The sequence below is a fragment of the Stomoxys calcitrans genome, chromosome 1 (genome assembly GCF_963082655.1).
Source record: "Stomoxys calcitrans chromosome 1, idStoCalc2.1, whole genome shotgun sequence".
Lineage (NCBI taxonomy): Eukaryota > Metazoa > Arthropoda > Insecta > Diptera > Muscidae > Stomoxys > Stomoxys calcitrans.
In genome coordinates this window covers 119430549-119446361 of record NC_081552.1, presented here as the reverse complement: position 1 = coordinate 119446361, position 15813 = coordinate 119430549, and the positions used below count along the sequence as shown (strand labels likewise).

The window sequence follows — 15813 nt, the reverse complement described above, 5'->3', positions numbered from 1 at the left end:
CTTTTTACTTGTTTTTTATACATTTTTCCAGATTCTATAGTGATGGGTTCCCAAGATTCGGCCCGGCCGAACTTAGCACGTTTTTACTTGTTTATTAAATATTTAGGTAGCCATATTTATTTTAGTTTTAAGTTTGTTCAAAATAACATAAAGTCTACTAAGATATTCTCTTTGTTACTAAAATAACTACTTATGTGAACCATATCTAGTATATATTTACGGCGTATCATTAAAAAAATGTTTTATTGAACATTTACAAATAAAAAGATATATAAAAGTGCATGGCCACATTGCTATTATCAGTCAACCAAACAGATAGGTAGGCTCTGGCATTGATACGAGCATGAAAAAGTCACAAGTCTTATCATACAAATCGATTATCAAATATCAATGTGGCATCGTCAGTTTGGTTTGTCATCATCAGAAAATGTTGATCATTGCAGTATAAATTTATCTCCCAATCGAAAAACTCCGCTTGACAATAAAAAGAGGCCTGAAATTAACTTTTAAATCCGGATGGATACCGAAGACGATTTTAATGAAGAAGGATTTTCCAGGGCTCGGTACATAAACATAATTAAGATAGGTGTTTAATAATAATGCGAAACAATATATTTACCTTTTAGCAAAAATAAGGAGAAACCACCGTTATGGGACTCTTTTCAAGACCCACCTTCTAAAAAAGCAACCGGATCCGCTGCCAGCTGGACGAAACTGGGATTATTTTTGAAGCTTTTCAAGTTGTTTACCTACATCTTTGTTTTCGCCATTATACTGGTGTCAGCTGCATTGTCGAAGCTGTCGTTCGTTTTTATGGTGGCCCAAGTTGAACCGAACCGCAGAGTTAAATATTGCTATGAAGGTACGTAACTGTCATGTTTGCAATGTTTTTTTAGTTCAACCCAGTGCAATCCGATTTACACTCAAAAAAATTCTTTTGAAATTTAACACAAATTTGTTGTATGTTGTACTTAATTCTTCACATATAAATTAGGAAGTTATGATGTATTTTTTAAAAACTTTTCTCTTTTTCCTGTCAGTAAATGTTGTTTCATGAATTTATATTGCTATAGTAGCTGGACAGGGTCCGCTCCGCTGCGCCTTCTTTCACTCTCTTATTTTATCTGAGGCCTATTCTGACACGGAAAGGAAATAATTCCTATTTTTGGGTGCTGGTACGGCCTTTCAGATATTTCCCCTCAATGTGGATATAATTTTCGTTCTTTACTCCGAAATACCTTCGATTTGAACCTTTAATTGCGGTCGGTAAATATAACCGGTATGGGGATATTTTTGGGGGTGAAGTGGACGCCCAGAATCGTGCTCTAGTCTCAAATACCTTTCAAATACCAAACTTCTGTTATTATAAACAAAATAAATTTCGCTTAAATCGCCCCACTCATCTTCGAGATCTAACATTTTTGAAAATAGGGTAAAGGGAGGGTGCGCCCGTTAAAGTTTGGATGTTCACTAATTATTATTTTGTTGTAGTTTTGGTTATCTACACTCAAAATCATATTTTAAAGTTACCACTTGGTAACTATGGGGTTCAGATATGTGCTTTTATCTGAACCCCATATGATCTTTATTGGTCTACGAATTTAAGTTTGGATGTAGGGTTGACTCTATTCTTAAAATACTTTATTTCAGCCTGATATTCTCATGATATCTGATTTAGCGGTGTTTTCGGGGGAGAGGTGGTCCCCTAGAAACTTAGCCCTGAAAAAATATCAGCATCGTGCTCTTCTTTCGTATACCATTTATTTAAACCCCATATTGTCATTGGTTTAGGTGGAATTACACGATTTGGCGTCCCCCAAAATAGGTTATAAAATTCGTTTTCTAATCTCAAATACCTTTCATTAGAACCACATATTGGCATAGTTGAGAAATTTTTACCCTTTGGGGGGTGTTTTGGGAAAGGGGTGATGCCCTAAATGCATGGTCTTACATTTGGATATCAAATTCGTATTTTAATCCCAAATATCTTTATTTGAGCCCCATATTGCGATGGTCAGTAAAAAATTGCTGTTTGTGGGGTATTTTGGGAAAGGGGTAGACCACCAGAAAATTGGTCCCGAAAGTGGGTATCAATTCTTGCTCTAACCCCCAAATACCTTTCATTTAAGCTCCACATTGCAATGGTCGGTAAATATGTCCGATTTAGTGGGTTTTGGGGGTTGAGTTGGCCCCCTAATGCTTAGTTCGACGATTGGATATCGGATACGTTTTCGTATCCTAAATACCATTCATTTGAGTTCCATATTGTCGTTATTGGTCTAAATATATGTTTGGTAGGTTTAAGAGTGGTGCGGCCCCCTAGGTACCCCATCCGAAATTTTAATACCAAATTTTTATTTTTTGGGTACTTTTAGAGAGCACACAAAATTTCGCTTAAATTGCACCACCAATCTCCGAGATCTGGATCCAAGAACTTGGCCAAGTATGGTTCAAATCAGTCCATAACTTGATATAGCAGCCATATTTACCGATCTTGGGTCTTGACTTCTTGAGCCTCTAGAGAGCGCAATTCTTATCTAGGGGACGCCCCACCCACAAATTTTATACCAATTTTGTGTTTTTGGGGTGCCATAAAGTGGCATACACAATTTCGCTTAAATCGGTGCACTTATCTCTGAGATCTGGCGTTTATGAAAATTGAGGTATGGGGGAGGGTCCCCCGCCCCCTTCAGATATCAAAAAACGAAATACCCTATTTTCACCGGGGGCCTAAACTCTACCATCTGTGAAAATTTCATGAAAATCGGTTTTGCCGTTTTTTAGTCTATACGGAACAGAAAAACAAACAAACAAGGCGCAACAATTTCATTAATATTAGATTCTTGTTTTTAATAAATTCTTTAATAATAGAATATATTTTAATTAGGAGCAATGATCAACTTGCTTCTTGTTTCATTATTCTAGCTCTTTTGGTTCGCTGTAGGCGAGGTTGAACTATTTTTATTCCAACAAAATTTACAAATTTTCAAAACCCTTTCTAATCTTTGGAACTTCAAATCCATTTTCATATCCCAAAAGGTTTGTCCTGGAGGAAAAAGTCAATTGTGAAAACGGCTCTATGATACAAATACCCAAATAACCACGCTCGACAACACTGTTGATACGTTGATATGTTGCATTTGTATCGTATTTATTGCGAAAGCGGCAGTGCATGTGTTCGTATAATGGCAGATTTTTATACCCTCCACCATAAGATGGGGGGTATACTAATTTCGTCATTCTGTTTGTAACTACTCGAAATATTCGTCTGAGACCCCATAAAGTATATATATTCTTGATCGTCGTGACATTTTATGTCGATCTAGCCATGTCCGTCTGTCCGTCCGTCCGTCCGTCCGTCCGTCTGTCTGTCGAAAGCACGCTAACTTCCGAAGGAGTAAAGCTAGCCGCTTGAAATTTTGCATAAATACTTCTTATTAGTGTAGGTCGGTTGGTATTGTAAATGGGCCATATCGGTCCATGTTTTGATATAGCTGCCATATAAACCGATCTTGGGTCTTGATTTCTTAAGCCTCTAGAGTGTGCAATCAAATCGGTCCATAACCTGATATAGCAGCCATATAAACCGATCTTGGGTCTTGACTTCTTGAGCCTCTAGCGTGCGCAATTCTTATCCGATCAGAATGAAATTTTGCACGACGTGTTTTGTTATGATATCCAACAACTGTGCTAAGTATGGTTCAAATCGGTCAATAACCTGATATGGCTGCCATATAAAACGATCTTGGGTCTTGACTTCTTGAGCCTCTAGAGTGCGCAATTCTTATCCGATTGGAATGAAATTTTGCACGACGTGTTTTGTTATTATACCCAACAACTGTGCTAAGTATGGTTTAAATCGGTCCATAACCTGATATAGCTGCCATATAAACCGATCTTGGGTCTTGACTTCTTGAGCCTCTAGAGGGCACAATTCTTATCCGATTTGAATGAATTTTTGCGCGAAGTATTTCGTTATAATATCCAACAACTGTGCCAAGTATGGTTGAAATCGGTCCATAACCTGATATAGCTGTCATGTAAACAGATCTGTGGATTTGACTTCTTGAGCTTCTAGAGGGCGCAATTCCTATCCGATTTGGCTGAAATTTTGCATGACGTATTTTATTTTTACTTTCAACAACTGTGTCAAATAAGGTTCAAATCGGTTCATAACCTGATATAGCTGCCATATTATCCGATATGCCTAAAATTTTGTACGACGGATCCTCTCATGACCATCAACAAACGTGTTTATTATGGTCTGAATCGGATCCGATACAGGTCCCATAAAAATCGTTCTCTCTATTTTACTTCGTGAGCCCCAATGGGCGCAATTCTTATACGAATTGGCTGAAATTTTACACAGGTCTCCAACATATAATTTAATTGTGGTCCGAACCGGACCATATCGATAAGAAGAAGAGATGCCAGGAAAAGAACTTGACAAATGCGATCCATGGTGGAGGGTATATAAGATTCGGCCCGGCCGAACTTAGCACGCTTTTACTTGTTAGTTCTACCACCATTTCTTAATTTTTCTGAAATAAATTAGGATAATATTAAGACTTATATATGGATACAATTTTTACCGGATATAAGATTGGAATTGGCCTATAAATAGTGCATTGGTTTGCTATTCAAAATTTAGCTCTGATTTTATGACCAACCGACTCCGCCGATGGGTCAGCTTCTGCACGCAGTAGCGACCACAATTTTCAATGATAAATTTGAGGTATCTTTGCCAATTTCACTGTTACAGAAGAATTTTAAAACTTTTTCAATTTTGAAAGAATGTGGGGTGGGCCTCCACCAAAATAATGTACATGGAACAATACCACCCGACCTACACTAATAAGAAGTATTTGTGCAAAATTTCAAGCGGCTAGCTTTACTCCTTCGGAAGTTAGCGTGCTTTCGACAGACAGACGGACGGACGGACGGACAGACGGACGGATATGGCTAGATCGACATAAAATGTCTCGACGATCAAGAATATATATACTTTATGGGGTCTCAGGCGAATATTTCGAATAGTTACAAACAGAATGACGAAATTAGTATACCCCCCATCTTATGGTGGAGGGTATAAAAACTCTAGTCGGCAGATAAATACTGTCAAGGTGTAACTATATCGAAATTTTAAGATCTAAGCTCAATCCGTCAATAATGTACCATTTTTTACGTTTTAGTACCTTAAACAAAACGTTTTAGTACAAAACAATATTCTAGTCATCCGGTACATACCGCCAAGATGTGACTGTATCCCAAATTTCTGATCTGTAGCTCAATTATAAAGAAGTACTTAATAGTACCAATTACATCACTTAAATTTCTTTTTATTCAACTCCTGGTAAGATTCCAAATTTCATATCTGGTATATCCTATGTATATTTGTCAAGACATCGATCATTTTTAACAAATTTTTTAACTTTACTTTCATTTCGTACTTTTTGGTACCAAAATGTATGACTTGTTAAAAATTTTGGAGTCATCCAACAATTAATTCTTAGTAGAATCTACATGTTAAATTTCAGAGATCTAGTTCAATCCGTAAAGAAAGTATGAAATAGTACCAAATACGGTACTACACGTACGTTTCTTCGGGTTTCATTACTATTTTTCCTATTTTTGCCTGACCCCTTTATTTCGCAAAAACAATCATTTAAGCCAAATGTCGAAGTTCTAGCTCTACCCGCTCGTCTTATGCATAGTTGACCTATTTCGTATTTCATCAAAATTGGACAACGGAATCGAGGGTTAGGCGTATTGGGTAAACATTTTGTCTTAAAAAATAATTATTGAAATTTGTCTATAAGCATAATAAAAAGATTTTAAAAATGTTTATGCAAAATTAAAATTTTGGTTTAAAACAATAATCTCGAGGTTAGTCTTTAAAGAGTTTTCCGCTGAAAGTCCTTGAAAAAATTAATTAAAATGTATTCTTTAGAAAAAGTTAAAAATTTTTTTTTATAAAAATTTTGTCTTTAGAAAAAATTTTAAAGGAAGTTTGTCTTAAAAAATTCGCTATGACATTATATCTTAGCCATTCCACCACTTCCTTGATTGCAAGGAGCTCCGCTTGATACGCACTGCAGTGGTCGGGTAACCTCTTCGATATGACCCGTTCTAGATCTTGAGAGTACACTCTAAAGCCCAACTGGTCGTTTAGATTGGAACCATCCGTATAAAAGTTTATGTAACTTCTGTTGCCAGGGATATCGTAGTTCCAATCGGTTCTATCAGGAATAGTGGTACAGTACTTTTTATCAAAAAGCGGCTCAAGTAGGGTGTAAACCACACTGCCTGGAACATCGGATATTGTATCAAGGATAACACAGTGTCCGTAGCCGCCATATGACCAATGCGAAAGCTCTCTTAACCTCACGGCAGTGGTCGCTGCAATTTGGGTAGCCACAATGTCCAGGGGCATAAGATGTAGCATTAAATTCAGTGCATCAGATAGTGTCGTCCTCAGTGCGGCTGTGATGCACAAATCGCTCCGGTTAAGTATTGAGCAGTGGTGGATTTTTGAAGCACCGTCCACCAGACCACAACACCATATAGCATTATAGGTCAACCAACTGCAGTATATACCCGATGCATGACACGCGGTCTAAATCCCCAACTTTGGCCAATGGCTCTCTTGCAGGTGTATAGGGCAAGAGTGGCCTTTCTTGCCATTTCCTTGCTTGGATTTGAAATTCAGTTTCCTATCCAGCAAAACACCCAGGTATTATGCGCTTTCTGCAAATGGAGCATTCTCTTCTCCCAAGGAGACAGGTACCACTGTAGGCAACTTGTGTCTCCTGCAAAAAAGAACTACTTCTGTCTCGCACGGGTTAATACCTAGACCACTTTCGGTAGCCCACTTTGCTGTTACACGTAGAGCTTCCTGAAGTATATCTCTTAGAGTGCTGGGAAACTTTCCCCTAACATACGCGACCACTTTTACAAGATAATATATTGTTAATGGCTATACTCCGAAGTAAAGGAGACAGTACACCTCCTTGAGGGGTTCCTCTGCTGACCCATCTTTATAGATCCACAGATCTCAAACTTGCCGTAATGCATCTTTTAGTAAGTAAGTTTTTAATAAACTTTCTTACGGTACAGTCGATGCCTAAAAACTCCAACTCCTTCATGATTGACGTAGGTTTTACATTATTGAAAGCACCATCAATGACAAGAAAAGCAACTATTGCCTTTACTATATGCATGCTTCTGCCGCGACAGGCGATCTCCAAGGATTTTTGCCCTAAGATATATTTCTATCTACCTCTCAAGAATCTTGAACATAAAGGATGACAGACTAATAGTCTTTCGCCTTCGTGTGGTAGGGTTTTCCTGCTTTCGGAATGAAAATTATCTGAGTGTCCCTCCATCCCACAGGTATATATGACATTCTGATACAAGCAGAGCATATTTCCGTAAGCAAAGGAACCTGTCTATCAGACACATCCCGTAATTCAACCGGTGATTCATCATCAGGGCCTGGCGATTTAAATGAGTCGAAACTTCTTATACAATTTCCCTTATGGCCTCCGACGAATGCATATCAGTGACAACCTCTTCTGGCGCCAAGTTGTCCGTTGGAGAATTTCCCGGAAAATCTATATCATCGAGTAGTTCTAGTGTTTCCTCACTAGACATTGTCCATACATTCTCTTACGAGAGTGTCTCGAGGACAGAATCTTCCTTAGCATAGAGACCTCAGATGTCTCCACCACGGAGCTGCAGAATTTTACCCAGGATTTGTTCTGAGCCATATTTTTTCTTAGCTCAGCCTTATAGATGTCCCAATCGTGTGGTGCTCTTGTGGCTTTTGCTGTGTTGAAAAGTTTTCTGCAGTCCTTCCTTAGACCAACCAGCTCTGGGGTCCATGGCGGTCGCAGTTTGCCCATTGTCTTGGCATTAGGGCATGCTGACACAAGCGACTCATTCAGGACATTCGTGATCCGCTTGACCACTATGTCTATATCCTCCGTTGTTTCCACTTCCTTTTCTAGTCAAGCTGGGACTGTGGTGCAGAATTTGTGCTGAAATTTATCCCAATCCCCCTTTCTTCTGTTTAGCCGAGGGACCAATACTCCAGTATTTTCGCCAAGGCTATAACTAATTTAATGATGATCAGAGAAGCTGTGGTCATCCAACACCTCCCATATTCTTCCAATTATATCTTCCGATACAAAGGTAATATCTAGTACCTCCTGCCTGTTCTTGGTAATAATGGTCGGTTTATCCTCTTTATTACAAATTGCCAAATTGAAACTTATAATATACTAGCTGACCCGGGCCCGCTCCGCTACACCTTCTTTTACTTTATATGGAACAAAAGTTCCCTTGGAATATTTATTTTCGCCAATTAAAGATATTTTAGTGAAATACCATGCTACGAAAATAGTATATCGCTTGACTAACAGTTTAACAATATAAGTGTCTTTATCCGAATCCCATATGACCTTTATTGATCTACGAATTTAAGTTTGGATGGAAGGTGTACTCCATTCTTAAAATACATATTCTACTCCCAAATACCTTTCTTGAGCCCCATATTGCGATGGTCACTAAAAAATTGCTGTTTGTGGGGTATTTTGGGTATCAATTCTTGCGAAAATGGATATCAATTCTTGCTCTACCCCCCAATACCTTTCATTTAATCACCACATTGACATGGTGGGTAAATATGCCCGATTTAGGGGTGTTTTGGTAATTGGGGTGGTCCCCCAAACTCTAAGCCCGGAAAATATATCAGCAACGTACTCTATTCTTATATATCTATATATCATTTATTTGCCATATTGCCATTGCCCTCAAAATTGGATATCAAATTCGTTTTCTAATCTCATTTAAACTCCTTCTTGCAAAAGTCAGCAAATATATCCGGTTTGAAGTATTGACCCTAAAAACTATGAATATTTAGTTCCACTCTCTTTAAGACCCAAATAGTCTTGGTGAGCAAATACGTCCTATTTGGGGGTTGCTGTGGTGGTGGGACGTCCGCTAGACGTCCCACAAACCATTAATTTGAGCCCCATATTTTCACAGTCGGCAAACATGACCGACTTGGGAGGTGTTTTGGGGATGGGCGGCCACCCAGTGAGTTGGCTTTGAAAATATATATCGGATTTGTGTTCCACTTTAAAAACCCTTTTATTTGAGCCTCATATTGCAATAGTCAGAAAAATACTTACTATTTGGGTGGTGTTGTGGGGGTGGGGTGGCCCCATAGACTTTTTTCCCATATATTGATATCAGATTCGTGCTTTACTCCCAAACACCTTTCATTTGAGCCCCATATTGCTATGGTCGTAAATTTGTCCCCTTTTGGGGATTTAGCCCCATATTTGGATATCAGATTTGTATTCTACATTCAAATACCTTTTATTTAAGCCCCATATTCCCATGGTCAGTAAATAAGTCCTGTTTGGGGTGTGTTTTGGGGAGGGGTGGACCCCCAAAAACGTGGTCCCATATTTGGATATCGGATTCGTATTCTACTCGCAAATAACTTTCATTTGAGTTCCATATTGCCATGATCGGTAAATATGTCCGATTTAGGGCTGTTTTGGAGCTTGGGATGGTCCCCCTAACACTTGGTCCGATAATTGGATATCAGATACGTTTTTTTATCCTAAATACCTTTCATTTGAGTCCCATATTGTCGCGTTTAGTCTAAATATATATTTCGTAGGCTTTAAGGTGGGGCAGCCCCCCTAGGTACCACATCCGAAATTTGGATACCAAATTTTTATTTTTAGGTTACTATATGAGAGCGCACAAAATTTCGCTTAAATCGCACCACCCATCTCCGAGACCTGGCGTTTCTGAAAATTAGGGTAAGGCGGAGGGTCCGTCCCCTCTTCAGATATCAACAAATGTAGTACACTATTTTCACCACGGGGTCGATGTGCACCATCTGTGAAAATTTCAAGAAAATCGGTTCTGCCGTTTCTGAGTCTATAAGGAACACACAAACAAAGAAACAAACCTACAAACCTACAAACAAACATAAATTGATTTTTATACCCTCCACCATAAGATGGGGGGTATACTAATTTCGTCATTCTGATTGTAACTTCTCGAAATATTCGTCTGAGACCCCATAAAGTATATATATTCTTGATCGTCGTGAAATTTTATGTCGATATAGCCATGTCCGTCCGTCTGTCCGTCCGTCAGATACGCTAAGACACGCTAACTTCCGAAGGAGTAAAGCTAGCCGCTTGAAATTTTGCACAAATACTTCTTATAAGTGTAGGTCGGTTGGTATTGTAAATGGGCCATATCGGTCCATGTTTTGATATATCTGCCATATAAACCGATCTTGGGTCTTGACTTCTTGAGCCTCTAGAGTGCGCAATTCTTATCCGATTAGGATGAAATTTTGCACGACGTGTTTCGATATTATATCCACCAACTGTGTCAAGAATGGTTCAAATCGGTCGATAACCTGATATAGCTGCCATATAAACCGATCTGGGGTTTTGACTTCTTGAGCCTCCAGAGTGCGCAATTCTTATCCGATTGGAATAAAATTTTGCACGACGTGTTTTGTTATGATATCCAACAACTGTGCCAAGTATGGTTCAAATCGGTCCTTAACCTGATATAGCTGCCATATAAACCGATCTTGGGTCTTGACTTCTTGAGCCTCTGGAGGGCGCAATTCTTATCCAATTTGAATGAATTTTTGCATGTAGTATTTTATTATGATATCCAAAAACTGTGCCAAGTATGGTTTAAATCGGTTCATAACCTGATATAGCAGTCATATAAACAGATCTGGGGACTTGACTTCTTGAGCTTCTAGAGGGCGCAATTCCTATCCGATTTGGCTGAAATTTTGCAAGACGTTTTTTATTGTTACTTTCAACAACTATGTCAAATAAGGTACAAGTCGGTTCACAACCTGATATAGCTGCCATATAAACCGATCTGGGATCTTGACTTCTTGAGCCTCTAGAGGTCGCAATTATTATCCGATTTGCCTGAAATTTTGTACGACGGATTCTCTCATGACCATCATCATACGTGTTTATTATGGTCTGAATCGGTCCATAGCCCGATACAGTCTCAGTCTCTCCATTTTACTTCTTGAGCCCCCAAAGGGCGCAATTTATATTCGGATTGACATTTTACACAGGTTTCCAACATATAATATAATTGTGGTCCAAACCGGACTATATCTTGATATCGCTCTATGGCAGAGCAAATCTTTTCTTATATCATTTTTTTGCCTAAAAAGAGATGCCGGGAAAAGAACTCGACAAATGCGATCCATGGTGGAGGGTATATAAGATTCGGCCCGGCCGAACTTAGCACGCTTTTACTTGTTTTTATGAATATCTTTAATGCTCTGTTCTATTTAGTTCATTGACAAAAAACGTGTATTTTTAATAGTTGGTCGGTAAATAGATAAAAAAGATCAATCTTTCTCACCAACAATGGTTATATCTAGTCGAATTGATTCGTAGTAGTAGGGTAGTTTCCTTCATTGTATTATACTTTATGTTTTCTTTTACGTAAATTGCTATGCCTCCACCAAATCCATCTTTGATGAGGAAAGTCCTGTTAAGCTAAAGTTATTAGTATTGTAAAAGCCGTTTTCATCGTCTGTAATATTTGTTTCCACCAAAATAATTAATTCAAATGAATCGATAACTTTATTTACGAGTGTTGCCTTTTATATTTCAGGATTAGAGAACAAGCACAAATATTAATAATCGAAAATCGCTTTATTGTTTTTCAAAATATTCCGGATGACTCATCAAATCGGTGGTTTGAGTGCTCAAAAATTTAGTAGTTTGAGTCGATGTGTGAGAGCTCGCATTGTCGTGGTGAAGAGTGACCCGTGTTCGCCGGTTAGTTTTCTTGGTTTCTTGGAAGACAACTGGCAAACAAATGGTTGTGTACCAATCAGAATTGACTGTTCTGCGTTGTTCTAGTGGTACGATTATGACATGTCCAGTTTTTCCGCAAAAACAGGCGATTGTTTGCTTGGAAGTGCTTCGTGCGCTTGTTTACTTTCGGGCTCATATGTCCACGATTCACCACCTGCCGCGATATCATAGACGTGTTTCGAAGCACCGCAATCGTATTTTTGGAGCATTTCTTTCGACCAATCCACACGAGCCTTTTTTGAGCGATTTACAAATTATGTGGGATCCATGGTTATGTTAGGTAAGGTTTAAGTGGCTGTTTGCCATCAGACTCACTCCATTGTGATACCACAGAAACAGAAGAAAGAAGGTGTCTTCAAGATTCTACCGTTGAACCATCCAGATCGCTTTAAAAAGCCCATAACTGCGAATGTTCACATCTGCAAAATCAGACAGGTTCTCAATAAAATGAGAACCTAACGTGAAACTCCTTTTGACTGCTAGTGTGGGACACACACACAGAAGTTGTTCTATAGTCTCTTCTTCGATGTCCTCACAGCTTCTGCAAAAGTCGTTGCTGGCAACCTTCAGTCTGTCAGCAATTTTTTCCGAACAGTGATCTGCCATGACGGACATAATGACTGAGACGTCTGTTCTAGCCAATGACAGCAAAGCGGTAGAGACCTTTTCAAACCTAGATTAGGCCACATAGTTTTGCAATGATCACAACCCCCTCTTTATGACCATCTATCATTCGTTGTTCTTCAGGCCTGGTCCTGAAAATATAGCTTACATGTCGCTAGAGGCATACCCACAGATTCCAGTATCCCTGGATTGTGTAGGGTAGTTCATAGTCTCGAAAGCTCATCCTTTTAACAATTCCCTGGGATACCTCTGTGGCCCTGCACCCTGAACAGATGAATTTTGAACTATTAGCCATATCGTTGAGAGATCTGTGACAGTCGACGACGGTTTTGTGTTCAGAAATACGTTCTCCAGGGATTTAATGACTGCGTGGCTGTCTGAGAAGATATTTATGCCAATCATCGTAATGACATTATATCCTAGCCATTCCACCACTTCCTTAAATGCAAGGATCTCCACTGGATACACGCGGCAGTGGTCGGGTAACCTTTTCGATATGAACAGTTCTAGATCTAAAGATTACACGCCAAAGCCAACCTGGTCGTTTAGATTGGAACCATCCGTATATAAGCCTATATGACTTCCGTATATAAGCTTACATAGCTCCCTTAACCTCGCGGCAGTGGTCGCTGCAATTTGTTTGGCAGAGGCATAAGATGTAGCATTAAATTCAATGCATCAGATAGTGTCGTCCTCAATACAGCTGTGAAGTACAAACAAGCCATCCTTTGGATCCGGTTAAGTACTGATCAGTAGGTGGACTTTTGAAATGCCGTTCACCTCACCACAACACCATATAACATTATAGGTCTGACAAAGCCAGCATATACCCAATGCATGGCAAAAACCCCAAATTTTGCCAATGGTTTTCTTGCAGATGTATAAGGCAAGGGTCGTCTTTCTTGCCCTTTCAAAAATGTTTGATTTGAAGTTCAATTTCCTGTTCAGCAAAACGCCCAGGTAGTTTGCGCTTTCTGGTAATGGAACATTCTCTCCTCCCAAGGAGACAGCTGCTACTGTAGGCATTATGTATTTTATGCTGAAAAGAACTACAATACTTTTTATACCCTCCATCATAGGATGGGGGTATACTAATTTCGTCATTCTGTTGGTAACTCCTCGATATATTCGTCTAAGACCCCATAAAGTATATATATTCTTGATCGACATGACATTTTAAGTCGAACTAGCCATGTCAGTCCGTCTGTCTGTCAAAAACACGCTTACTTTCGAAGGAGTAAATCTAGCCGCTAGCAATTTTGCATAAATACTCCTTATAAGTGTAGGTCGGTTGGGATTGTAAATGGGCTATATCGGTATACGTTTTGATATATTTGCCATATAAACCAATTTGGGATCTTGACTTCTTGAGCCGCTAGAGGGCACAATTCTTATCCGATTTAGCTGAAATTTGCATAAAGTGTTTTGTTATGGTTGAACAACTGTGCCAAGAATAATTCAAATCGGTCCATAACCTGATATAGCTGCCATATAAACCGATCTGGGGTCTTGACTTCTTGAGCCACTAGAGGACGCAATTATTATCCGATTTGGCTGAAATTTTGCATGAGGTGTTTTGTTATGACTTTGACCAACTGTGCTAAGAAATCCGTCCATAACCTGATATAGCTTCCATATAAACCGATCTGGGATCTTGACTTCTTGAGCCTCTACAGAGAGCAATTCCTATCCGATTTGGCTGAAATATTGCATGTCGTGTTTTGTTATGACTTCCAACAACTGTATTAAGAATAGTTCAAATCGGTCCATAACCTGATATAGCTGCCATATAAACCAATCTGGGGTCTTGACTTCTTGAGCCTCTAGAAGACGCAATTATTATCCGATTTGGCTGAAATTTTGCATGAGGTGTTTTGTTATTACTGCCAACATCTGTGCGAATAATAGTTCAAATCGGTTCATAACCTGATATAGCTGCCATATAAACCGATCTGGGGTCTTGACTTCTTAAGCCACTTGCAATTATTATCCGACTTAGCTAAAATTTTGTACAACTGCTTCTATTATGACCTTTAAAAAATGTCGAAAATGGCATGAATCGGTTTATAGCCTAATGCAGCTCCCCTATAAACCGATCTCCCTATTTTATGTCTTCAGCCCCTAAAATGCGCAATTCTTACTAGATTTGGCTGAAATTTTACACAATGACTTCTACTCTGGTCTTCAATATTGAGTTCAATTATGGTCCGAAATGAACCATAACTTGATAATGTTCCAATAACATAACAATTCTTTACTTTTAGCCTTTATTTGCCTAAAAAGAGATAACGTGGCAAGAGCTCGACAAATACGATCCATGGTGGAGGGTATATAAGTTTCGGCCCGGCCGAACTTAGCACGCTCTTACTTGTTATTAATAAATTTTCTATGGTAGAGTTGATGCCTAGAAACTCCAACTCCTTCATGATTGACGTCGGTTTTACGTTATTGAAAGCACCTTCAACGTCAAGAAATGCTAACATTGTATATTCCTTGACAGCGAGAGAACCTTCTATGAAGCCGACTAGGTCATAGAGTTCTGTTTTAGTGGATTTGCCTTTACTATATGCATGCTGCTGCCGTGACAGGTGATCTCCAGGCATCTTTGCCGTAAGATATGTTTCTATCAACCTCTTAAGAGTCTTCAACAGACTAATAGGACGAAAATCATTCGCCTTCGTGTGGTAGGGTTTTACTGCTTTCGGAATGAAAATTACCTTCTAGTCCCTCCATTCAACAGTTATATATGACATTCTGATATAAGAAGAGTATATCTCCCTAAGACAGGGCATCAGTCTATCAGACACAACTTGTAATTCAACCGGTGATACATCATCAGAGACTGGCGACTTAAAGGAATCGAAACTTTTTATCACCCAAAGGATTTTGGCTCAGACACAATTTCCCTAATAACTTCTGACGAATGCATATCAGTGACAACTTCTTCTGGCGCCACATTGTCCGTTGGAGAATTTCCCGGGAAATGTGTATCAACGAGTAGTTCTTGTGTTTCCTCACTAGACATTGTCCATACATTATCTGACTTCTGAATTTACATCACCGAAGTAAGACTCGAGGACAGAATCTTCCTTAGTATAGAGGCCTCATATGTATCCTTCACGGAGCTGCAGAATTCTACTCAGGCTTTATTCTGAGCCTTTCTCAGCTCGCCCTTATATTGCATTTTCTAAGATAGCCTTATAGATGTCCCAATCGTGTGGTGCTCTTGTAACTTTCGCTCTGTTCAAGAGTTTTCTGCAGTCCTTCCATTGACCAACCAGCTTTG

At 39.1% G+C, this 15813-nt stretch overlaps 1 protein-coding gene across 1 annotated transcript in view; it reads left to right on the top strand.

Annotated features, from left to right (window-relative positions):
* Positions 1-314: 314 nt before the first annotated feature.
* LOC106094648 (chitin synthase chs-2) overlaps positions 315-15813 on the top strand; it is a 414794-nt gene continuing 399295 nt past the window's right edge. Inside the window, exons 1-2 of the mRNA XM_059360879.1 lie at positions 315-563; positions 627-862. Of these exons, the coding sequence (XP_059216862.1) occupies positions 517-563; positions 627-862 (283 nt within the window). The 5' untranslated portion in view covers positions 315-516. The remainder of the gene's footprint in view (positions 564-626; positions 863-15813) is intronic.